This window comes from Bombus pascuorum, chromosome 12, assembly GCF_905332965.1.
Source record: "Bombus pascuorum chromosome 12, iyBomPasc1.1, whole genome shotgun sequence".
Classification (NCBI taxonomy): Eukaryota; Metazoa; Arthropoda; class Insecta; order Hymenoptera; family Apidae; genus Bombus; species Bombus pascuorum.
The window spans coordinates 704,092-728,770 of record NC_083499.1 but is presented as its reverse complement, the minus strand read 5'-3'; the positions used below and the strand labels follow the sequence as shown (position 1 = coordinate 728,770).

Here is a 24,679-nt window from a genome sequence, read left to right as displayed (position 1 = left end):
ACATTTCGCGAAATAACGAGGCCACTGATGCGTCCACAAAAAATATACATACCTATACACATGTAAAGGTATGTATATCAAAGTGCGTATGTATGCACTCTTCCGTCGTGCTGCCATCATGAACGAACATCGGTTTAAATTGAACACATGTTTTGCATTAGCGGTGCCATTTTCGGTGTATACGATTTCACGAAAAATCTACATTTTCGAATACCTCGATACATTACCGCATCGAATCTGCGCTGGGTTATTCGACGGAACGTCGATCGGCGACGAAACGTTTCCCGTTATCTAAACTGAACCACCGTTGGAATTTGACGAATTACGTTCATTCGACGAAATTGATCTTGCCTCATTTAGAAAGCTTTAATGAAATAGGTTTAATTCGATTGGTAAATTACTGCACATTCTTGTCGTTTTTATTAAATTCATTCAAAGTGATGATAATGTTGGATAGGGAGAGTTAATGATTGGTTTGTAATTAATATTGATGCATATTAGTATTTAGATGCATTGTTATTAGTAATACAGTTAATCATCTCGTATGTTAGGATACTAATATTCAGATATTTCTCTCCCTATTTGAAACCTATTCATTCATTAAGAAACCTACAAATTGGTCGATTATTTTCCAAATTTCGCTCAAACAAGATATTCTAAACTAAACCGATGGTATGTAAATAACGTAAAACAAGCGAAGGCGGTACTTCATAATATTTATTATTATACGCATCTGTTAAAATTCTTCGTCCCTAACTCCGTTACAAAAAGCAACCAACATACTCTCCAAACTTGATTAAAAAAGAAACTCTCGAACCTCGCGTAAAGGAATATTCTTGAAAAATCCCTTAGCACCATCTAACCCATCCTATAAAAAATCCCATAACGCAAATTAAAACAGGTAAGAGTCTATAACACTTCTCGTTGTACGTGTTCTCCATTATAATTATCCCATTAAAGCTATCAAAACCACCACCAAAATATAAGCCAACGAGAATCAACCGAAATCTAAATCTGCACAAAACAACAACTTTGAAAAATCGCCTGGAGTAGATACTCGATTTCGCAATGTGATCTACCGAGCGAGACGCAGTAGCATTCCCGTGCTTGGACACTGGGTGTCGTGCGTGGAGTTGAGCACATGCATCCTCGAAAGCCGCGACAAGGAAATCTCGTGGCTGGAGGCGGTTGGGGCTGGCCGTGGGCCCATCGGTCTCTCGGCGGTCGCGTCCTCCGGCTGTCGGCATTCGTGGCTGTTCGGCCCAACTCGGGCTTTTCCGGGCGCGCTCCATCGGGGAGGCGGCGCGCGCCTCGTGTCTCACGGAACGCGTCTCTCAGTGATTACCGTGCAGTCCTTGCGAAACGACCAAAGGTTTCCTTTGCTACTGCTTCGACAACAGGGGGTTGGCCGCGCGCGCGCCACACGAACACATCGAGCGAACAATACAAGTATCGCCGCACGAAATCGCTTCCTTTATCCAGTACTGGTCGTCCTTCACGGTTAAAACAGCCGCAAGAGTGAAAGAAATCGAGCGTATGCGATCGCGCGCCAAATTGAGTCGAATTGGAATATACACAGTGATCAAAGTGACACATCAGGGAACACTTGTTCGTTATACTTCTTCGTGTTATCAGAACGAAGTTTCTGTCAAAGTTTCTATAATGATAAAGGGAAACGTGTATGATCGAATTGGTTATATTAACTAATAATATCAAGGTTGATCGGCGGATTTGAGTTGATTAATTTGTTACATTAAAGGAATGTGGTAACAGAGGATCAGGTTCCGCTAATATCGCGCTGTCTCGCGGGACAATGGATCTGTCGCGTGGCGAGGGTCGATGGACAATAGGCCCGGCAGCTTGACGGGTCTTGTGACAAGCTACTCGGGCGACGGATCGCGAGGCTACTATGTGGTACACACGCGCGTTAATCGCGCGAGATCGATCTTTCCAACTTTTCAACAAGTTGTAACGCATCAGGTACGCCGGTTAATCCTTCCCTCGGAGAACGATTATCCGTATTCGGATTCAGATTGTGCTACTTGTGTGTGCGTGTGTACTCGAAAGAAGCGCGGACGGGGGTGGAGTGTTTTATCGATACCCTTCGTAAGACCTGGAAGATCGTAGAACGATGTTTATGTTCTGGGTTTTGGTGAATCGTTGGTGAAAGAAAAAGTTTCTCGGTGACTTTCGATAGCGAGCAAGGTTATCGAGTTGTTAATTGATCAAAGAAAAAACGATTTTCGACAACGTTTTTCGAATCGGCAACCCTCAGAGACCATTAGAAAACTTTGGAAACAATTTCTTTGGTGAAAATTGTGTAACGTGGTTCGTCGATCGTCGAATCTTCGATTGTTGCAGGGTTCTTAGAGAAGCGATTGACTTTGGAAAGGAACAGGTAAGCACACCTCTAGAGAGCTCTGGGAATCTGTGGGTGAACACTTCACCATGAACTCGTGTCGTGTATTTCATGATATAATGGGGTACTCGAGAGAACACGAGTGTTACTCTTTTGAATTTTGTCGTGTATAGGGATGAAAATAAGTTTGTTCTTTGCGATAAATCTAGTTGGTTAGGGGTGGTCACGGAAATTGTCAGCGTTCTCCAGATCCGTCGGATGTTCACATTTCTTGTTCTACTTATTGGAATGATTCCTAAGAGCGGTAGCATAAAATATAAAAATATCAGGAGACGAACGTTAGAATTGTCGAACTTAACGTTATCATCATTCTTTCATCCACTTATTTAGTGAGATAATGAGAAGATATTGCGTCTTTTCACTTTGACAAGTGGAGGCATAATTGAAATAACAACGCAAATCACTTTCATAACAACCTTTCCAAAATATTTTAGAACATAATGAGAACTTATTGTATCTTTTAACTTTGATCAATGCTGACACAATTGAAGACTTCATCGAAGCTGTTGATTCTACTCTATTTTCGCAATTCCCCTTCTATTTGCATGGCAATATAATTAGAAGATATTTGATGTTTCGGAGAATTCTCAATGGAATCTCCTCTGTCTGTATGTGGGTGGAATAATAGTTGGACCACGATGTTAAGAATAATTAATAGCTTTAACTATTAAGAGAAATACATGTTACTATTTAGTCGTTTAATTAAGCAGGATGCATAGATTGTTCCGAAAGGTTATTTAAATATTACCGCTACAATAGTAGTTTTCGTTTCCTATGTATCGAGCATAACAAATTTCAATTTATTCTGTTAGTCCTTTGTTCTTACATTATTAATTGGATGTCTCTAAAGTAGAAACTTCTAATCATAATCATGCAATTAAAAATTAATATAAATCAGTACCATATTAATTACAGACATAACTAAAGGGATAAAATCTAAATAAAGACTTGCTTTAACTATTAAATATTATAACCTTCACTGTAAATATTCTATACAGTCATTTATGAAAGTCTATTTATTAATGTTTAACAGTTATTAAAGTTCATTTACTGACGTGTAAAATAACAATAATTATCTCATAGCAAAATTTCACAAAAATATTTGAACTTAAGAGAACAATATCTGACAAACTGTAGAATATTTTAATATTTTAAAAGAACCCCGTTTTGCTATTAAAGTAAGACACACTATAATAGAGTATACTAATTTTACGGTGAAATTTGGAAAAATTTTACCTTAATGAAAATAGCCTTGCCACGACGACTCATTATACCTGCATCATGTGTATTTCGTACATTTCTACGACTTGAAGTTTCCCGTAAACACATAATTATTCGTAATATTAATATAGTCATTAGTTCAAGTCATCAAAGACTTTGTCTCATTCGGATTATCTGATACTGATAATTTCCAATCGCGACGATTATTAGATCAAATTCGCATTAATCACTCGAGTCTTTAACGTCATGAGCCCGCATCGTTATCCGTATCAATTGTAATTGTTAAAACAGGAGAGTTACTTCACCCGCTTCATTGTCGCAAAATTTCGAGCAACGGGAGTCGCTCATTTATCGTATTATTATATATACTACCCTTTAACTATGTGCAAAATTCGAGTCAAATTACTAGCTAGAACGTCGCGCGCATCGTTCTCCTCGTTAGAGGAGAGCAGCTCACTAAGAACTCCGTTGTGCTCTTGGCATCTGTGGTTCGGAATCCACTTAAAACTTCGAATCCCCGGATAAGTGACCACAGTGGTCGATGTCAGCTAATACGAAGACGTGTGTATACCAGAGGAAAATAGTGATAATGGATTAAAAAAGAGCACAAAAATGCATAGAATATACACAATTCACGGAATATCCAAAATAAGATAACTTACAAGGTAATTTAGGTAAAGCTATTAGTAGCGTGAAGGTGCAATGACAAGATACGTAGTTTTCTTGATCCTCCTCGATGTATAGATGATTAGAAATTGTATTAGAAACTCTATTAGAAATTTCGAGACTGATGAAAAATTTCCGCGCCTAATAGATGACAGATTCATGACCATCTCATTAATAACAAAAGTACAAATACCTTATATTTATTATCGTATCAAGCGAAGATGGGCCCATTACGTCGCAAACCAATCAAATCTATTTTTCTTCAACTAGCCTGCCATCCAGTCTCGTACAGCCTCGCATAATATCGAATACGCTAAACAAATTCCTGTCTGAAGTTATATTTCTCCAATTCCTGTTATAAAATTATAAAATTTCATAGAGATACTCACAGCCTATTTATCACTCACAAAGCAACGAAGTGACAAAGGCAGCAAAATTTCCGCGAAATCGAATTGCAGAGAGAACGATGGAACGAAGGAGAAGCTGGCGATGAAGAGGGGAAGATTTTGTGAAAATCCGGTAAGAGAGAATCGGGAAAACTTTAATTACGGAATTATTCGGGAGTTGGTGGAAATGCCTGTCCGAAACAGAAGGCTTTTCTCGATCGAGGCGTCGTTAATGGAGTAAGATCAGGTTGCCGGGCTCGTTTGCACAATAAGGTGTCGATCAGTCGGAAACAATCATCGCGAATAATAACAACGAGTAGCGAGAAGCGTGTTCTGTTCGATGAGAAGTGCGAGTTGCGGCGTCGGAGTCGTTGGTGACGGTAGGGGTGGTAGTTCGAGGCGGTGGTGGCGGCGAATTGAATAAGGAAGAATGGCTGTAATTCACGTCGGTCTTTCTGACGTCGCTTCCGCTTTCCTGTCGCGCTTATTCATTTTTACAGCAGTTGTGTCTGATGCGGCGCAAAAGATGCTCACGACCCAGTTTAACAGAGCCGACGAGCGGACGATGTAATTATGATTTAGAGTGGTCGCGCAGTTTTTTTTATTCTTTTTCTTTTTTTCTACGCTTTCCCTTTTTTTTTATTATCCTTCTGACTCCTCTCCTGCTACCCTTCTGGCGTTCCACCGCGAGGTTGCACCGAGAATGGAAGATGTCTTTCCGAGCGTGACAACGAAACTCGCGACAAAACCTTGCAAATACCGTTGTTGCATCCAGTTCATACGAACTCTCTTGCTGTTTGAACGTTTTTATTTTTATTCTTTTCTCGTCGTTGTTGCAGAATTGTTTGACGTTTGCACAAGCTTTTTGCTTTTTTGCGCTACGCTGGGCTTCCCTTTGCGTCCACGTCCATGTTTCGACGAAAATTTTCAGCCATGTTTCGGTGCGTCGTTCGTATAGATATTGGATCGCCGCATTCGTGATGGGAGAAGTGGATTTAATATAATAGATTTCGGCGTCTCTGAGCTTGGATTTCGATGGCGCGGTATTTAGACAGTAATTATAGTTGAAACCTTAGAAAATGGAGAACCATCTCGGGTTTCTGGTCCTCGTACAAGACCCTTAAGGCTCGTATTGTCCTTTGACCCTTGTTGCGGTTAATTTGAGGAAATTAATTCTTCACCATCTAGTAGGGGAAATGACGCGTAGAATTCAGTGGAACCTATTTCGTGAAAATACAATTCGCATTAATTCTCCCAAAGGTTTCTATGAAACAAATCACTGGAAGGAGAAAAACAATTAAAACAATACGTAAGAAACTATTTACCTAATGAAACCACTGTGCTCAATAACGAAGTTTCGAAAAAGGAGAGACGTGTTTAAATTAATCGAAAGTAATTTCAAGAAACAATTACTCGAACTATTCTAACAACTTTCGAAAGAAACAAGGAGTTCCAATCGTTTCCTTTACTTTGCAATTGTCGGATCTCGACAGAAATCGACAAAAGGTGTCATTCTGAAGATCATTCACCGAAATTAACATTTCAATTAATATTCCTCTTAATCCGAGATGTCGGTAGATAAATAATCAGCAAATTTACGCTGTCACGGTCGATAACGCGATTGCATGGCATCGTTACTATTTCGATATTTACCTGTCCCAGTGAAACTGTAGTCAGATAATTCCACTACTTTTAAATACAGAGGCTTCAATTAATAAACGAACATACGCCGTTATGTCGAACGTTCGATAACCGCTATCTCATGGTTAGACAGCGGAATTTTATGCACTTATAGGAAATTTGAAAGCGCAAAATTGCATAAGATGCGCATAACTTGAAAAGGTATATAAATTATCCGAAATATAGTGCACTTTATAATATTTATCAAGTAAAATCATTTCTACCGAGGTCTTGATTTTTAAATTATATGCTCAAAAATATGAAATTGCATAAAAATTTTCAATCTACTTTTGAATAAATGTTGTTTCACCAAGAGCCTGGCTACGCAAATTCCACAAAGAAACAGACGCTCGAATAATTTTCTGAATTGGACAACTCCGTGTGCGATTCAATGGTGTAACGTTTTTCGAAAAGCGACATTAACTCGTAAGAAAACAATTTCGCCAAATTGTTCGACGTTTCTGTTTCCAAGTTCGCACGTTATACGACATCAGAAAAGTATCACGATACCAGGAACCGTTATACTAGAGTCGAACGAAGGCAAATTAGACACTTGTCGCTGGTTAACCAGCAATTTTCCTAAAAGAGGCTCGCTATCGAGGAAACAATTTAGTCCGTCTGTGGACGCAAATAAGAAGGACTCGCTCCATTCGAAGGACACAGTCGTTTGTCGGTGCAATTCCACCTGCCTCGAATCCATTGTGAACCCCGTGATTTTCAGTGGTTGATTTTGCGTTCGAGCGTGTCAGATCAAAAATGGTGAACTGCTATTCTTTTTTTTTCTCACGTGTATTTATTATGATTCTTGTGATTTGAGGATATCGTTTGTGGTTTTCTTTCGATGAAGATTTTACACTTATTGTGTAATCGATTGGTCAATCTTTTTCAAGAAAGATGATTTCGTGCGAATCGTTGAGCCTAGTATAAAGTTTTTGTTAGCGTGTAGATAATATCGTTGAAAATACTGGCGAAAGTATTATCAAATCATTAAGAATGTAACATTGTTTACAGCAATGAAAAAGTATTAGCTACTAACACGGGAACCCCGCTGATCGATTCACGCCAATTTTAATGAAACTTTTCATATGTGTTTTTTATTTTATAATAAACAATATAATTATACATATAATATTTTATAATACAATTTTATGATATAGTATAATTGGACCTACCTAAGAATTTAGTCGCAGTTTGTTCGTGCCCGTTATCAAGAGAGAAATCAACCCTTTTATTCGAGCCGGCCCTTCTACGTAAGTGCTTATAAATCGTAAACGACAAAAGATATCAAAAAGCGGTTGAAATAAAAGTCATACCGTGTGTCAAGATTCATAAAGCCGCGCGAGAGTTGTTTTTTTTTTCGAAAAACTAGTTTTTTACGATGATGACATAAAAAATAACTTTTCCAAGAAATTTTTCACACAGATTTATGTTTCAAGATACGATATAACTTTTATTTGAATCATTTTTTCATATCCTTTGTCGTTTACAATTTATAAGGACCTACATATACGGGCCGGCTTGGATAAGAGAGTTGATTCTGCCTTAAAGTAAAACACGGGCACGAACGAACTACGACTAAATTCTGAGATAGGTCCAAAGAACACTTGTGCAAAGTTTCATCAAAGTCGGTGTATATCGGTCAAGGGAATACCCTTGTAAGAGCGCAATATTGTTGAATGTACCGAAGAAGTATTATTATAAATGTGATATTTTTGAAAATATTGAAGAATTACTTAGAATATAAAACAACTAGACTGCGAATGTTTATACATTAAAAAAATTTAAGTTGCAAAAATGCACGACGTAATACGAGAATAATGCATAAAATATACAAAGTAAAGCATACACGTGGCAATATTTAAAGTGAAACGAGTCTCTGCATATGTTTCATTTTTTAAATCACTCTCGTAAAAGTATGAATTCGCATCAACATCCACAGTCTAACAATAACTACTCGTATTTATAACCCTATACAAAGCACCTTACCCTTGTCAACCACGACAAATAAATCACTCTCATAAGCCGATGATAGAGAAGAGAATCACGTCGTTTCTACGCCCTTCATTTATATTCCTTTTAATATTCGACGAACGCGTTGGCGAATTTGAAGCACGTCCTGCGTGTGCTGTTAGCGTGCCAAGGCTCGCGAAACGTAGTCGACGACTGTTGGGAACAACGGCTGGCCCGAATTCGTGAATGAGGATTGTCGTCGGAAAGCGCATTAAAATTCGAAGAATATTCATAAAGCGCGCGCGCGCGCGCTCCAGTGACGAGCGCACAGCCGCAAGAGTGCGACATACAAAAGACGGAAACCCAGCTCCCAGGCTTTTCCTGAGGCCTGAAAGACTGACGTTGCATTTGGGGAGTGCATATCTGGTGCAATCGAATTCCCGTGGCCGTCGCCGTCGGATTCGCCTATTGTCAAACCAACCAGCCCCTCTCTCTGCTCTCCTGCTACGCCCCTTATTGCGCCAGTACGTTTATGGGACAGAGAGATCGGGTGAAGAGAGGATCGTTAGGGTTCAATCTCTGAGCCCCTCGAACTGACCGCCGAATAGTTGCGCGCGCGTCGATGCATTTACATGGAAATCTCGAAGCGGTCGTCCCCCCTCTCTCTCTCTTTCTCGCTCTCCCTCTTTCTCTCTCTTTCTCTCTCTCTTTCTCTCTCTGGTCGATTACATTCCGCGCATTATGACGGTTCGTCGTCCATCCTGATCTCTCTTAAGAATTCGAGGAATTTTAGTGCAATCCGTGCTTCAGAATATTTTGTCAATTGAGTAGGATTCTGTTCTTTGGTTGGCGGAAGGTTACTTTGTGTGAGAAATTTGGTACGTAGATATTTTGAAATAATCCGTGAAATTCTTGCGAACTCAGGTTTTTCTACGCTTTAATATCATTATTGTAGTAGTGAGAGCATAGTTGTTGGTTGCTAAGCGATCTTTGTATACACCACATACATATCATTGTCAAAGAAACAACGTTACAAATACTATTTTTTAAATGCATATCAGAAATTTATGTTTTATGTCATCTTCTTAAAACAAGTGAACTTGAAGTAATAGCAAGTCATTCGTATACTTACGTAATGAAATTAAGAAATTGATAAAAAACGACTGTGATCAGTCAGGCTTTTCGAGAGGCTTATATTACGAATGACTCGTTCCAAAACCACATTGACCAACTCTACATGTAAATTGGTAACTAGTTATACGAATTCTACTGTATAACGGTTCATACATGTTTATGGAAATCTCACGTTTATAGCTGAATTCTAGTTGAAAATCTCAAATTTTCTCACCCAGAGAAGTGCAAGAATCATTTCGAACAGAAAGAAGCTCATACTAACAAAACGCCCCATCACATAAACATTGCGTTCACGTTTGTTAACTTTTAATATGGCCAAACTATTGAACAAGAAGCAACCCTTGACGCTTTTTCGAAATCGGTATCATCTGATAGTATCGTCGGTCCCTAAAACTTTGGCTATGCCGAATTTCCCTGGCAACCTCGTACACGCGGCAAACCCAACATCCAAAGGGTCTCGCGTTGAATGTGAAAAAAAGACCAGCGAACGACGCGACCGTTTTCGAAAAGCGACCTGGCGAAAAACCAGGACGCGATTACAACGAATGCATAACGTCAGCAGGCGACACATAGGGGAATATCAAAAAAAAAAAAAAAAAAAAAAAAAAAAAAAAAAAAGGGAGAAAGAATGGAGAGAGAAAGAGAGACATCGTCTCGCAGCAGCAGACTGTAATGGGTGTGCAATCGCTGTTGGAACTGAATACGAGACCTTGCACGCGCGAGAAAGGAAAATCAGCAGAATGGAATTGGTCTGTGTGTGTGGGAGTAAAACATTGAAAGAAAGAAAAAGGAAAGAGAGAAGCGTGTGCGTTTGGGGGTTGTGAAACGCGTGAAAGGGCGAAAGATGGCGGCAGTGCAGGGGAGTCGGATGGGATTGGTGAACATGAATGGTGGCGCGATCAAGTGAAATTTCATGTGTTAACGTTTGCAAGCTCGATATCAAGGGGCGCTGTATTCGCGATATTGCGCTACACACGAAAAGAAACGCGTTTCAACGAAGGACTCGGTGCGCCGTGAAGCTCTCGCAAGTCTTGCGATAACGAGTTTTCAACTTAGTTTTTGTCCCAGACGAGTTACCCGCTCGAATCGAGAACCATGCTGTTGGTTAAGAAGCAGCCGAGTTTGAGGGTAGGTGATGAAGTAAAAGGATAGGAGACGACGGGAATTTTCGTTGGAGAAATATTGCTTCTGAAATATACATTTACCGTTGTGGTAGGATAATAGGAAAGATGTATTTCGATATTTTGATTTTGTGAGGAGAAGTAATTGACTTGAAGAATTTTGTTATCAATATCTTCACTAAGTATTTACGAACAATTTACTGTTGAAATGAAGAAACGTGGAAAAAATGTTTTGATAAAAATCTTGAACAATTTTCCTGAATATGTATTACATGATCGTTATGAAGAACAATTGATTCCAAGAATTTCGTAAATCTGAAAAATATTTTAAATAGTGAACAGACAGGTTTTTATGAATAGCGTGTATGCAGGAAATATTTGGGTGATAATTAGACTGTGGATATTTATACATTTATGGGATATTTATGTGTAAAAAATATATAAATAGCATAAACAATTTTCTAATATTATGAGTATTTTTCCCTTATCTTAACGAACTCCATTTATTCAATTTTATTCCTTATTCCTTATTCCGAGTTGTTTCTCTTGAGAAAAATGATTTTACATTATACTCAGATGATGATCGAAGGATAATTTTAATTCTTGTTGGACGATTCGATTTTTGAGCTGAAAATTACGATTGGTGCAAAAGGTGGAAAAGTCCTCGTTGAATTTCAGATAGATCGCTCAACATTACAGATAGGTCACAACAGCGTTTCATTTTTTGATTTAAATTACTAATTAGGATGCTGATCTTTTGCGTGCTTTTTCGATGATGCGTTTCATTTTCAATTCTTTCATTCGCAATCCACCTTGTGTATCGGTGTGTTACAAATCGTTAATGCACAAAACCCACTCGACCTTGCATTGATAGTTTTCAATTTACGTGAAACGTGTCCGTCTCCATTGTCCGCAAACGCGAAATTTTTCCGGGAGAACGGTATCCCTATTTTCAAATAGGATTTGACTTTCAGGATGCATTTCTTTAATTATTTGTCGCCATTCTTCTCCGGTTAACAGCATCTTTTTTCTTTAAGTAATGCGTTTCCAAGCGGAAAACATTTCAGAATGCTAATTAATTAGTTCTTTGTTGTGCACGTATTGAAATGCAGAAAAAGCAGTTTTAACTACAAATGTGTCAAGTAAAGAAACGAGGAGAGCTGTTAAATTGAAAAAAATTAATTAGTGAAAGAGGTAGAAAAAATTGAACAAGAAGAAAAGATTATGCTACATCGTTCAAAGTGAGAATGAACTTCCACTGGCAGTCCTACGTTACCTAACCCCAATCAATTAGCATCTGTTTAAGATTCTTTTTTCTTTTGAATTCTCCGAACGGATGTTTTTACACTTTCCGCGAACCCTTTTATAAGTTGAGCTCTCGTTTAACATCCAATTCAGAATCGAAAAAGAAACTTTCGTTGCAATCCAATACTATTGCATTACTAGATATTTAATGAAATACCTATTACAGTATGGCAAATCGAATGAACCCGAATTAGATTTTAATTGAGCCAAATCGAATTCTACTTTCAATTATAATTTTGATCTTTTACATTTACTAGATACCGAATTTAATACTCTCCAGTTCTAAACATAAGTTCTTATTTTACTTCTCTGAAATCTAATTTTCCTCATTCTTTAGTGTTTCAATATTCTCTATTATTACATGAAAACTTGAGAAACAGCAACGATGGTCAAAGCTGTTACAAAGAACAGAAAGAAGAAAATAAGAAAAGTAAAAGTCATTTAAAAAAGCATAAAACTTGTACAAAAGAAATTAATATGAAAAGTATACGAACAAAAACTATAATATAAGGAACAGTGTATTCACAGTGACTACAAAAAATATTTGCACACATTTTCTAATGAAGACATTTTTTGTCAGGCTCTTCATTTTATTCTCATAGTACCTACCACATCTTTTCAGTTATTTTTTGTGGATTGAATCGATAAAAGTTCGGAAAAATTTATCATTACCTAAAATTTTCTTCCAATAAACGAAGTTCCCGCGAACGTAGTTCCACTGAATAAATAAAAGAATTGCAAGATGGAAAATTCGATTACACCAATATACACTATACACCAATAACATTATTGGGAACAACGTAAAACACATCTAATGATCTTGACAGAAATGACATAGCACAATCGTTTAATTTCACGATGCAGATCTGGTATAAGAGACGAGATATCCGTCACGTGGGCCACGTCAATTGAATTACATAAAAGCTATTTGCGTTCTTCGGTTGGTCGTTGACGGCATTTGATCATCGTAGGCGACATAGTCTCCGTCCATCTTTTTGTATCTCTCGGTCTAAATGCGCGGTGATTTTTTCTGTTCGAAGGTGGTGAGCAACGCGAAACTCCTGAAAAAAAAGAAGAAAGGGGTTATGTGAGATTGCTGCAGAAGCAACTGAAGAACGGTACGCGTGGTGACGAGGACGCGCGTGCTGACGTGGGACAGAGCGAGCCAGAGGGAGTGAAGTAAAGGAAGAGGGTGGTGGCAATCGACGGATGAGAGTTTGAGTCGCAGAAAGTGGTTTGGAGTAGAGACTGGCGCGAGTTAGCTCGGCGAAAAGGGAGGTGGGGGAGCGTCGGAAGCACGGAGCCGGCTAGGAGAGGAAGCTCCGCTTGGAAAAAGAAAAAAGCTTGAATCGGTAGCGCGGGTAGCCCGTGGCTCTCCGTGTGCTTCATCGTTGTGCAAAAGGGAGGAATCGTCGTTTCAGAAGGAAAAGGACAACTTGTGTGCATCGTCGAGGGAGAAGAAAGGGAGAGATAGAGAAGGGAGGAAAGGGTGAAGGGGGAGACGTGTGTCGTTGACGTGACTACGAGTGACGTGACGTGACGTGACATCGAAGCGTCGAGATGCTCCTGGATGAGATGGCCGCCTCCGTTCACACGCTCCTGTCATTTCTTCTCGTCCTCGGTGCTTGTACGCTGTGCCGCGGCAGGATCACGAATCAGGAGATAGGTAAGTGGAAAAATATTGTCAACTTGCTTCCTACGAAGTGATGTTGCGAAACGCTTTCCGCGCTCTTGCTTCTTACACTTCCCGAACATGGATTCGCGAGAATAGGGGTGATATCTTTTGGGATGGTTAGCGAACGACGCAGTAAAGGGGAAATCTGTTTTCCTTTCGACGTACTACCTTTACACTTGAGTCTTCGATCTCAGGTTTTTTCCTTTTATGTTTGTGTTTTAAATGATCGATTTCATGGATTTGTTGATTCGTATTATTACGAAATTTTCATGTTCTCTTCGAATCGATTGTAGATCAGCTATCGTATATTCTATTAGGTGTTTACATACAACTTCTCTATTGTTAAAAGATGATATCAGTACCGTATGACCTGTTTTTTTCTTCACTTGTTAACAATTTTTACACGTTCGCATTTCAGGAAGCTTTCGATCGAACCCAGTATTAATCTATCCGAATCGCTCATTAGTTTCGCGTCATTAGTTTCGAAGTATTCGCTTGCGGGGGAGTAAAAATCGGGGCGAGAATTTGCGAGCCATGGCAACCTGTGGCTTTCTCGCATCGTTCTTTGATATTTCGGTGCGATCTCGCCTAAATAATTAACGGAAAAACTAACTTGAAATTACGGTGTTATGTTCTGATCATTGCATGAACTTAATTAATTATCGTGTGATGCAAGCTGTTCGCGCGTATCCCTTCGCTACCAGCATGTCTCACGTACAACCTGTATAATTACGTCAACTGGAACTTCGCTGCATAAAAGGGTATAAAATTCCACCATTCTTGTTTCCGTTCGCCAACATATTCACGGAGGATTAATTAGCAAACCAAATGACTGTACGGTATCATCACGTTCTTTTGTACCATCCGTATTGACCTTGCTATATCCTTTTCTATTTTGTCTGTTCTTTATCCCTTTCAACCATCGCAGATTTATCAACTACTGCACATAGCAACTCGATGTATCAACGTGTATTAACGTTTACGATTCGTTCCGTATTCTCTCGTAAATTGTAAATTCCGATACCATACCATTTTCGCGAATCTCTTTTATTTCACAAAGTGGAAGCATTGTTTATTTGGTAATTTAATTTTTAATGTGAAGGTGGATCGAAAAGGATTGTTGGTATGAAACTGTACCGAGAGTATGACAACGGGTTAAGTCGATTTTTGTTTCATTTTCTGTGCCATAGCAAAGTTGTTTTATTGTATTGTTTATTGTAAACGTCGTTACACTGCCATTTTTTGCAGATTTCATTCGTCCCATAAAGGTTAAGGAATTGTTCGTTTGGTAATTTAATTGTAAATTAAAATAATTTAATCGGATTTTTTTGAGAAAACTTATTCGGGTGAACCTTCAGCGAAATTATAGTAATGAAGTTAAGTGGCTGGATTAAATGTCGAATTTTATTTACTTTTTATTTTTGTACTATAATGACATTATCTAATTTTGATGAGTCTAACGCAGTAAAAGAGAACGAAGGAAATTAAATATCAACGTGAAAAATATTACGTTCGTCGGTATGTCCATGTTATGTAATAAAGAGAATCGGCTTAACTGGATTTTTTAACATTTTCAGTACATTCGCGGGCAATGCAACCAGAAAATACGTTTGCTCCCCTGCAGGGATTATTTAAATTCGGATTCGTCGAACTGGAAGCAAATTCGAATTTATATTTAATTAACCCTCCGGAGTAAGTTTACGTGAATCGTCACTGGCGAACAGGAAAATTGTATTTTAATATGTGACCGATTTAGTCACGTGCGTTTATTGTCCAAAGGAGGACAGTAACTATTTTTCAAGTTATGAACAATAGCATTTTGCGCTAGAAACACATATCAATGAATCAGCTGACAAACTATTCTCTCTGTTTCGAAATTTCATTCATATCATTTCTGTTTCATTTGACACGAAATGTGCAAAACAATTGAATGTTAAACCTCGAATAATGATCGATAATACATTTTGATCAAAGTTGAATTATCAATAGAATGTGGTTGTACGATCCCTATAGATCGTTCCAGTACACGCAAGTTGAAAACGAACGTAATCAGAAGGTGATGTAATGTTGAATAAACTGAATTATTAGATGCTTGAAATCCACAAAATAGTGTAATTTTGAAAACTGTTTTTTAAACCTGATCGTAACCCTAATCCAAAACGTGCTAAATGTGCTTTAGACGCTTATTCGAGGTTGTCATTCAATTCTCTATCAAAGTTTCATTTTCTGTATTATATTCGTTAAAAGTATGAATTTGTATAAATGACTACACTGCAGACTTTTATGCATTTTTATATTTTTCCGAACATACGCGAAGAAATGAGATTTCAATAGAAATTTGTTTCATTTATCAAACGTTATTTGTGCGCATTTTGGTTTCTTGAAGTTTCACAAAAAAGGGCAGAAATCCGCAGTCTAACAATAACTGCTTCAAGATCGTCACATGTATACATTCTAATCTAGAAGACATACATGGCGAGCGCCGCAATTACGTTAATAACGAGCAGCTCGCTGGTCAAACGACGACACAGGCGACAAATCTGATTGGGGGTATCTGCGAGTATTGCACGCGACTTGGAGGCTACAAAGCGAATCGAATGGAATCGACGCGACCACGTGGCCGCGTTTGCGGCCAGGGTGAATTTCGCAGGATCAAAGGCGGTTTCGTGTCCCTCGAGGCAGGCTCGATTCGCGGCTGTAACGTCATTTTGGCAAACAATCGGACGTCCGTGCGGCCGTATCGCGCGGATCTGCCCCGCGCCGGGACTGCGATCACGAGCGGAGCGGAGCGAGCCGCGCGACGAGCCACGACGAGAGCGGTCTTGTTAGAACCGCAATGGGTAAACGAGTTAAAAACCCCCCACCCTTTCCCGCATTTTCGCTCGCGAGCAACGAAATTACATGGCCGGTGTATTCTGTGGCTTTTGCCGCTAGACGATTCAATTTGCGCATTAGCTGCGACGGCGCACAATGTTTCGTTCCGTATAAATAAAGTGGAACAAAAAGAAATTAAAGCGGCCGCCCTCGCCTACGCCGCCGCAAGCATCTGTCTTTACAAGGGTTGCCAAGGGTTGAATAGAATGAAGGACGTAGTTTAGCTGTTTCTTTGCTCGCGTTTGTCATTCCGTTTTCTGTTGTTTTTCTTTTTTTTTTTTTTTTTTTGACACATTTTGTTGTTTTTTTTTTTCTTTCTTTCGATGATTTGTTTCTTTTCTTGGGTGGTTTATTTGTTGTTTATCTCGTTGATGGGATAAGGGTGCGTTATATATGCAGGGTGTGGTGTGAATAAATCATGTATTTACGCGAAATTTGAAAGTGCAAAAGATCATAGTATGTATACTATATGAAAAAATATAAATAGATAGAAATTTCTATCGAGGCTCTACTTTTTTAATTGCATTCTCGAAAATATGAAATTGCATAAAAATTCGCAGTTTAGTTATTACGATGTTTGAGTTGGTGTTGGTGATTCGAGATAGATATATTTGAACCAAACATTGTATTAAGCGAAGAATCTATTGTAAACGACTTTTAAAAGTGTATTAGTAATTAAAGTTAGCTTTTGTCTTTTTAAATAGTCTAATCTGGAAAACTAACAAAGATTTAGATGTTATTGATATTTTTATTGTATTTATTTCACTGGTGGAATGAGAATTTGTACTCGTATATTGGAATGTTATGAGTTTATGGTGTAATTATAGTGAGAGTACGTTGCCTGCTGTTTTCCATATTTTTTGGAATTGTAGAAGAACGTATTGTGTCATAAATTCGTAAGTCAGCACATATACGATGAAATGTTTACGAGATGCGAGATACACAAAAAACAAATTTACAATAAATAGTGAATTTTATGCGATTTTATTTCAGGGTATTTTTGGAATGTTATATTTTTGTCAAATTTTTAGATAGTGATATTTTTTGATGTATCTTTTCGATGAGTTACAAAAATAAAAATTTGGAGTAATCAAGTTATTTAATTAAATTTGTGGAATTTATAGAAAGGCATCTTTTAATGTAAACTATTATATATTTGTTTCAGTTTGCATGTTCAGTGAAATATGTAGCTTAACTCATAGCTTTATGGAAAATACATGCGGGTAATGTTGTTCGGAGTTCACGCGTTATTGCGTAATATTTCATTCAAACGTTGTGTCAACATTAATACTCCGTGGATCTATTTAATTTTAAATCTTCCTGATGTATATATTAATATGCATTTTCCAACAGAATGCATTAATTAATTCTCTCCAACCTAATTATATTTACAATATTCGATATTCATGGAATTTTTACCTATCTTTGGGACGCTGATTTTAATAGTTAAATTTCATTTTAATCATCATAATTGAACTACAGTCCTAAAATTCAAATATGCTAAGATCGGAATAGTGACACAAAAATTTTTGTATTTATACTACGCTGAAAATATCTAAATTAAAAATTAATCTAAATTATTCTAAATATAAAACGCCGTAAAGTAGAGTAAATTAAATTCACCCATTCAGCATGTTACTCAACATTGAAATTACCAATTAATCAAACGATTTTATGAAACTTTAATGCATTACGTTTCTCGTATAAAAATATCAGCAAAAATGTCTTAGCGATTAATATTCGCTGAAAATGAACTTTTTACAAAGGTTAACGATGGTTCGGTCAATGGAAGGGTTAAACAATCCTGTTATAAAAGTCGATAAAACTGAACTCTAAAGAGATAATTTTACTATGGGTTTACTATGCCTTACCACCTACATTTTTGCATATCACGAATCGTTCGAACCATCTTTCTGACACTATGTTTAATCTCGATATAAAATCCATCAAATCGATCGATATGTCGCCACGCATGGTAACCAAATGACATCGAGTAAGCACGTTAATTAACGTTAACGTGATATCCAGAAGATGCGATTTTAATCGGTACCTTTAATTAATGAAATGCTTTCAGTTTACGTAGCGCAGTCAAGTTGTCTAACCACCTGCTCGATCAAGTATCAACTTCCCTTCTCCTTCTCTTTCTCTCTCTCCCTGTCTCTCTCTTTCTCTCTTTGCGACCCTTTCTCCTTGTACACTCTTGGATTCCGTTGGTTTCTCGGCCCGCTGGCTATAACCAACCACCATCTCTCTTCCTTCCTTAGGACCTTCCTTTACGCTTCGAGGAGCTATAATTACTTCCGTTTCGCCCTCAACATTAAATAAAACACTCCGCATCGCTTAATCGACCACTTGAGCGTGTATAACACGCCGAATCGACTTTGCTTTCGCATATTCACGTCGCATCCCTCTGATCCTTGACGTCCGAGACCGTGGCGACATCATCGACGAATTATTGCGTCATCGTTCGCCTCCTCTTCGTCCGCCTCCTCTTCGTCCTCCTTGACTTCTTGATCGTGACGAAATCTCCGTGGTCGCACCTCTTTCGTCCCGACGAAACGGCTAATTGGATGTCTACCTTTGGGCCTAGCGTTTTTCGTGACTCGACATGACTCGAGTCGTTCGCCGGTGCCTATTGTGCTAGTTTCCTAAGTGAGTGGCTGTTTGCCGGCCAAGAGTCGACAGAGAAAGAGTAACAATCTTCACGCGGTCAAAGGACTGTTAGCGTAATAGCTTTAGGGCCTAGAGTCTGAAGTCTAGACTTAATGTGGCACAGGTATGTAAAGAAGAAGGGGGCAAAAGTGGTTTTTGCTGGCTCGAAACAGATTGTTGCGCCGAGGGTTGGTCATGTAATACGCGCGTTTCACGAGGGTGTGAGTGCTCGCAGCTATTGTCAACCTCCCTTTGCCCTGGTGATGCTTTTAGCCAGCGTCTACAGTGGAATTAGCCACTTAAAGTTTAATTGCCGTGGCGTGGACGAACATTTGCGTTCGGCCGACTTTAATCTCCGCGAATTAAAACTGAAGTTTAACTTTGGTACATTCCATGCTCGACACATCTGCACTGTGATTACACGAGATTGAGTAGATGTTATAAGATGAGTGGTTAACAATTTATAAATTTTTGGTGTGTAGGAAGTTTTATGATAAGGTACATAATAGAGAGTTGATAGGGGATAACGAGAGGAATTGTGTTTTATCTTGTAAATAGAGGGTGGATGCTTATGCAAATTTATATTTTTTTGAATCTTCTATTTCTCGTCTTGCAATAGGTAAGTTCATGCCGGTGGAACTCTTCGTAAAAAGGTGCTTATTTTGCTGATATGGAGGTTATGCTATTATATCTCATTTTGGTATTCAAATTTTGATACGTACGTTCATCTAACTTCAACGATCATTCAAAACTTTCATTTTAAATCTTTAAATTTTCATTATTAAAAAAGGTTATTGTATATATGTCTATAGAATTCACTATCCACTTCTGTTTAATTAGCCCATATTAGTTAAGCTATTAATCGAACCTATGCGGTTTTAAAATACTGTACCGTACCAATGTCAATACTGAAAACCTCTTTTAGAAACGAAGAACAGAATAATGATAAAAATTAAACGAACAATAATTACAAATAAAAATAGGCGCTAATAATCAAACCCATTAAAAGAATTCAAATTCTACACGTATGGTGCAAGGATTGCAGAATTAAAATTTTCGTTTGGTACGTGAAATTTTCTTTTATTTCCCATAATTGTTGCTTCTCCGTAAGAATTTGTCTCGAAAGACACCTAAAACAGAGATGAAATTTCCCTCACAAACGGCAACTCTTTCGTCCGCTTCTCGATCATCGCACTCGCACGACGTTAATTTTCCCGCGCAGTTGGTCCGTCACCTGGGGTTGACGGAATCCGTTCTTATTTCAACGAAGTTTTTTCTCGTTAGATGCGTCCACGGCGTCATCGCAGACTAACTAGAGTCCACCAACTTGCAAATTACTTGAACGCGATCCGCATCGAGCCGCGATCTCCGGCGACGAGGGCGAGAGCTTCCTGATCGTAATCTTTTAATTACGTCAAAAGAAAGAAAAAGAAGGGTTGAAGAAAGAAAGCAACAAGGAAAGAAACGGAACTTTAATCCACCGGCGAGGAAACAGCTCCAAGCTCTTTGTAGAAAAACACCGATTTCATATTCTCTGTCTCTTTTCTTCAATGGAAACCATGACTGCGTCCTGAAGATGGGTCGCTATCGTCGTCGACTATCTAAAATAGCGACGATCAAAGTGTAGAATGGAGAAAAGTGCACGCGAGGCTAATCCAATTAATTCGGTCGCTCGCGAGCTTCAACGCGGAAGGCAATGGTTGAGCAACAAAGCGGAAGCTCGTTATTTCCATGCAAGTTCCAGTCGTTTGGTCGACGAGCTTGGCAGAACCAGCCTGTATCGGTTGTTGTGTTCAACTTGCACAAAACATTTTGTTCGACTTGTTCGAAAGTTATTCGCTTAGGTAAAAACTGCTCGTTGTAATAAATAGACTGGCGCACGAATGTTTTGGTGTTTCGTGTGTAAGTTGGTTAGTTTCGGGTGACTAATCGTGGCACGTGTAACTTGGAGAATTTTAGTTCGTTAAGGGCCCCGAATGGTTTAACTTGGTTTAAGGTGTGAAACGTTGCGCTCGGGTTCCCGGTCAACGACTCTTTGGGGTTGATTTATTTGACAGTGGAACGGTGTTGTTCGTTTTTTCGTCGCTTTGTTCGTCAGGTTTTGCAGATGCAGCAGGAAATTGCATATATACCTTGAGATTGTTTTCTGTGCTTTCTGTTTTTACTATATGATAGTTAAGAAATTTTAAAGTGTTATTCAAAGGATGTTGCATTTTTAGGGCGTATTATCAGATATGATCATATTTATTCGAATTAGAGTTTTGTCTTGAAATGTTATCCTTATTACCAAATGTGTGAAAAAAAGTATCCTTAAAATTGTAAAATTATATGATGATGTGAATGAGTCACTTGATTTTGTAGAGCGCCCATTTTTTCGTTAGTTTTAATTGTACGTGACAGTGACTGGCGAGAGAAAGAAATTATACAATCGTTCATATAATTTATATGTAATATTTCCCAGGGGAAATTCCTAAAAATATTCTGCTAGAAATATTATAAAAGAATCCAACAAAATTTCCTGGAGAATGATTATTCGTATATAACAATTCTTTGCTAATTCATATTTTATGCATACTTTGTACAAAATATGTTGCAATCGTAAAATCTTCGTTTCATCTTTTCCTGTAGATAGGACCTTGTTAATAGAAACTTTTTAATAGAAAATTCTCGAAATTCGCAGCTAAATTTTTTTAAATTCCTCAACAAAGTGCCCATAAATCTTAATTACACCTTTTCACGCATATAAAATTTTCATCATAAGGCAATTCCCAATTTAGAACGCTCAAATTATTATGATTAAAAATTATAAAAGTTACTTCTTCTACACGCTCCAATTACGAAACACCCACTCTTCCATCTTTTCACATATGTTTCATTTTCCTGTTTTCGTAATAAAAACTTCTTAAAATTCTCCGCGTGAATTTTTTCAAATTTCTCCAATAGAACAAACAATGATTATAATAATTACGTCTTTTACCAGTTTATATCCAACACACACCCTGCAACTGCAAAACCTCTATATTCGCTTTATCACTTTCTCACTACCAGAAGTCTAACACCGCTTTCGTCGCGACTGCTCGCCGTCCTTGAGAGGCTAGAATCAACGAACCGTGTTTTCAAGCACGACTTTCCTTGGTCGAGTTTCACAGCCCCGACTGGTAACTCTAGTCGGCCGGCAATGACTTATGTGTCCGACTGGATCCGATTGTGGTCAGTGTTGGAGGACCGCGGAAGACCGTGGAAGACCGTGGTTCAGCCAGCCGAAAAATTTTACGATATGGAATTGATATTCGACTTTGGAGAATTGTACTGGAAACGTGTGGTAACTGGACCGCGAGGTTCGCGAGCTGCGTTTTATAGCAGTAACGGCTCGTGGTAACCGCGTTCAATCGTCCATTAATATCGGCGCACGTGAAACGCGAGTTACGATTATTAACGCGATAAAAATTTCCCCTAGTTTCAGGAACTGGGATGGGCTTTACGAGGTAAGTTTCGTGCCGGACAGTGATTTCGCGCAGAAGGCGTGCACACTTCCTTTCAGCGTGAAATCAAAGTGACGTATGACGATAAAACATCCGCGAGAGTGAATGGCTCAGAGTCGTTGGTAGATGGGATAGAGAATCGTCGGGTTGATTGGTTGACCAAGTTTCCGGTGGTACGAGTGGATTATGGTATCGTTGGTAATTTGAATGCGTTTTACACGGTAGATAGAGAACGCCGAAATAAACCGCGGGAAGCTTTTGTGCAAATGTGCGCAAGGAAGATTGAAGTATTTAATGTGTCGATGGACTTTCTTCGCCGGGTCACGCTTGATGTGTTTGAACTTATAGAGCGTTTCACCCACCGCGTTGTTCCAGCTGGAAGGTTAATTGAAACGGTAACGAATCATCGTGCACGATCGTGGTGAAATTATATTGACGACTACATGTTTATACAATTAACTAGGCCTGCTGTAGCCGAACCGTGGCCTGCCGGAATGTGATCCACGTACTGTGTTTGACCATGCGATGATTTCGTTTGCACGGACATTTGTTTCTCTAATTAACGATATTAATTTTTCCTCTCGAAATTATATGCTTCCTTATGACTACGAATTAAATGAAAATTCCACAAAAATTGTACATAATTAGCTTTGTGAGCCGTATGAGTTCATATGCGTGAAGCCAAATTCATTCTTTTGGTTTATGAATGTAGATATAAATTTACACGTTTGAAAAAATTCCATTACTGGCTCACACGACCGTTTATGTATGTTTAACGAACTTTTCATTTATGGTCCTTGAATAAAAGAATGTGCGGTAGCTGAATATTTTTTACAAATTGAGATATTGAATATCTTCTTATAACGCAATGGATGTATGTCCCAATTAGTGTCTACATTAATAATAAAAGTTGAATCATGTTCTCATTCTTATGTAAAATCGTAAAGATTGAAGGACGCGAACAATAGCTGAAATGGTCGAACAATTAGAGCTGGTTATTTTTCAATTATCTGCACAAAATCTTTATGAAGAAATTAAGAACGTGTTCTATTCAGAATGTATCGTATTGTCTTAACAATGCAACTATCGAGCAAAAAAAATGATACATTTCACATTTTCTGCTTCTACAATTAATCAGAACATACTGGTTCTAAAGGTACAATCTAAAGGCTCAACATTTTCCTTTCGACCTCATCGCGTGAATTTCCAAGAATATTGTGCAGGAACAAGCAATCTAATCAAAGTGACCTATGTAGACATAAACGATAAAGATTCAAGCTCCTTCACACGAAATTAGCATTTTCAAAATACTACTCGGTTCTAACCAAGTAGGTACTTATCGCAGCACGCAATCTTGCGGAAAAATGCATGCGGAACGTGGGTTGGTTAACGAAATTGAATAACGCAAAACCTGATGAACGAGTCTAATTTAATTGGACGGAGTAATTTAGCAATCCTGTGAATGATTAATTTAGCCAACGATTTCATTTGGCTACGGTGATCGCGCGCTATAAAGTGTAAAATATGTAGGACGTGTTTAATTACAATTATCGACGGGGATAGATGGAAACGAATATTCGCGCTCTCGCGTTGCATATTTCATCGTGGTGGCGCGGTTCGACTCTTTGCTGTGTCCTATGTCCCGTTTACAGAATGGATATTTCTTTCTTGGCCGGAATCAAAATACAAAAGCTGAAAGGCGGAACCGGTCCACGGTGACAATACCGATATGAAAGTTTTTACGTGGTTCAGAAATATTCCGGCAGTCTTCCCCGGCCATCCTTCTACAATACCAATGAAAACGGAATATAAATCTGCGAAAAATTTCAATGTATGAATAGTAAAACGTGATATGATACGTGTCACGCCGAACCACTAAACGATTCGCTGATATAACGCGAATTTTTCGGGCTTAGAATTCTGTCGGCGGTGACGTTAACAATTTTTCTCCGATTTTATAGTTTAATTCCTTGCTTTTACAGACGGTTAACTTACTCGTTCTATGGCGGTCCGTTGTGTATAGAAATAGAGGAGAGAGAAACGAGCGCACGATATCGGAAAGATATTAAAGTTTCGATCAATAGTTTTCGGCATGAAGGATTTTAGTTCGGGTT

General features: G+C 38.5%; 1 protein-coding gene across 5 annotated transcripts in view; it reads left to right on the top strand.

The window, feature by feature from the left end:
* The first annotated feature begins 1,341 nt into the window (after positions 1 to 1,341).
* LOC132912449 (hemicentin-2-like) overlaps positions 1,342 to 24,679 on the top strand; it is a 547,362-nt gene continuing 524,024 nt past the window's right edge. For 4 of the 5 annotated variants that reach the window (XM_060969863.1, XM_060969864.1, XM_060969861.1 and 1 more), the window contains exons 1-2: positions 1,342 to 2,398; positions 12,923 to 13,548. In XM_060969863.1, coding sequence (XP_060825846.1) covers positions 13,443 to 13,548 — 106 coding nt within the window. In that variant the 5' untranslated portion in view covers positions 1,342 to 2,398; positions 12,923 to 13,442. Of the gene's footprint in view, positions 2,399 to 4,764; positions 4,826 to 12,922; positions 13,549 to 24,679 lie in introns of all 5 variants that reach the window. The other variant, XM_060969862.1, reaches the window with a different exon arrangement.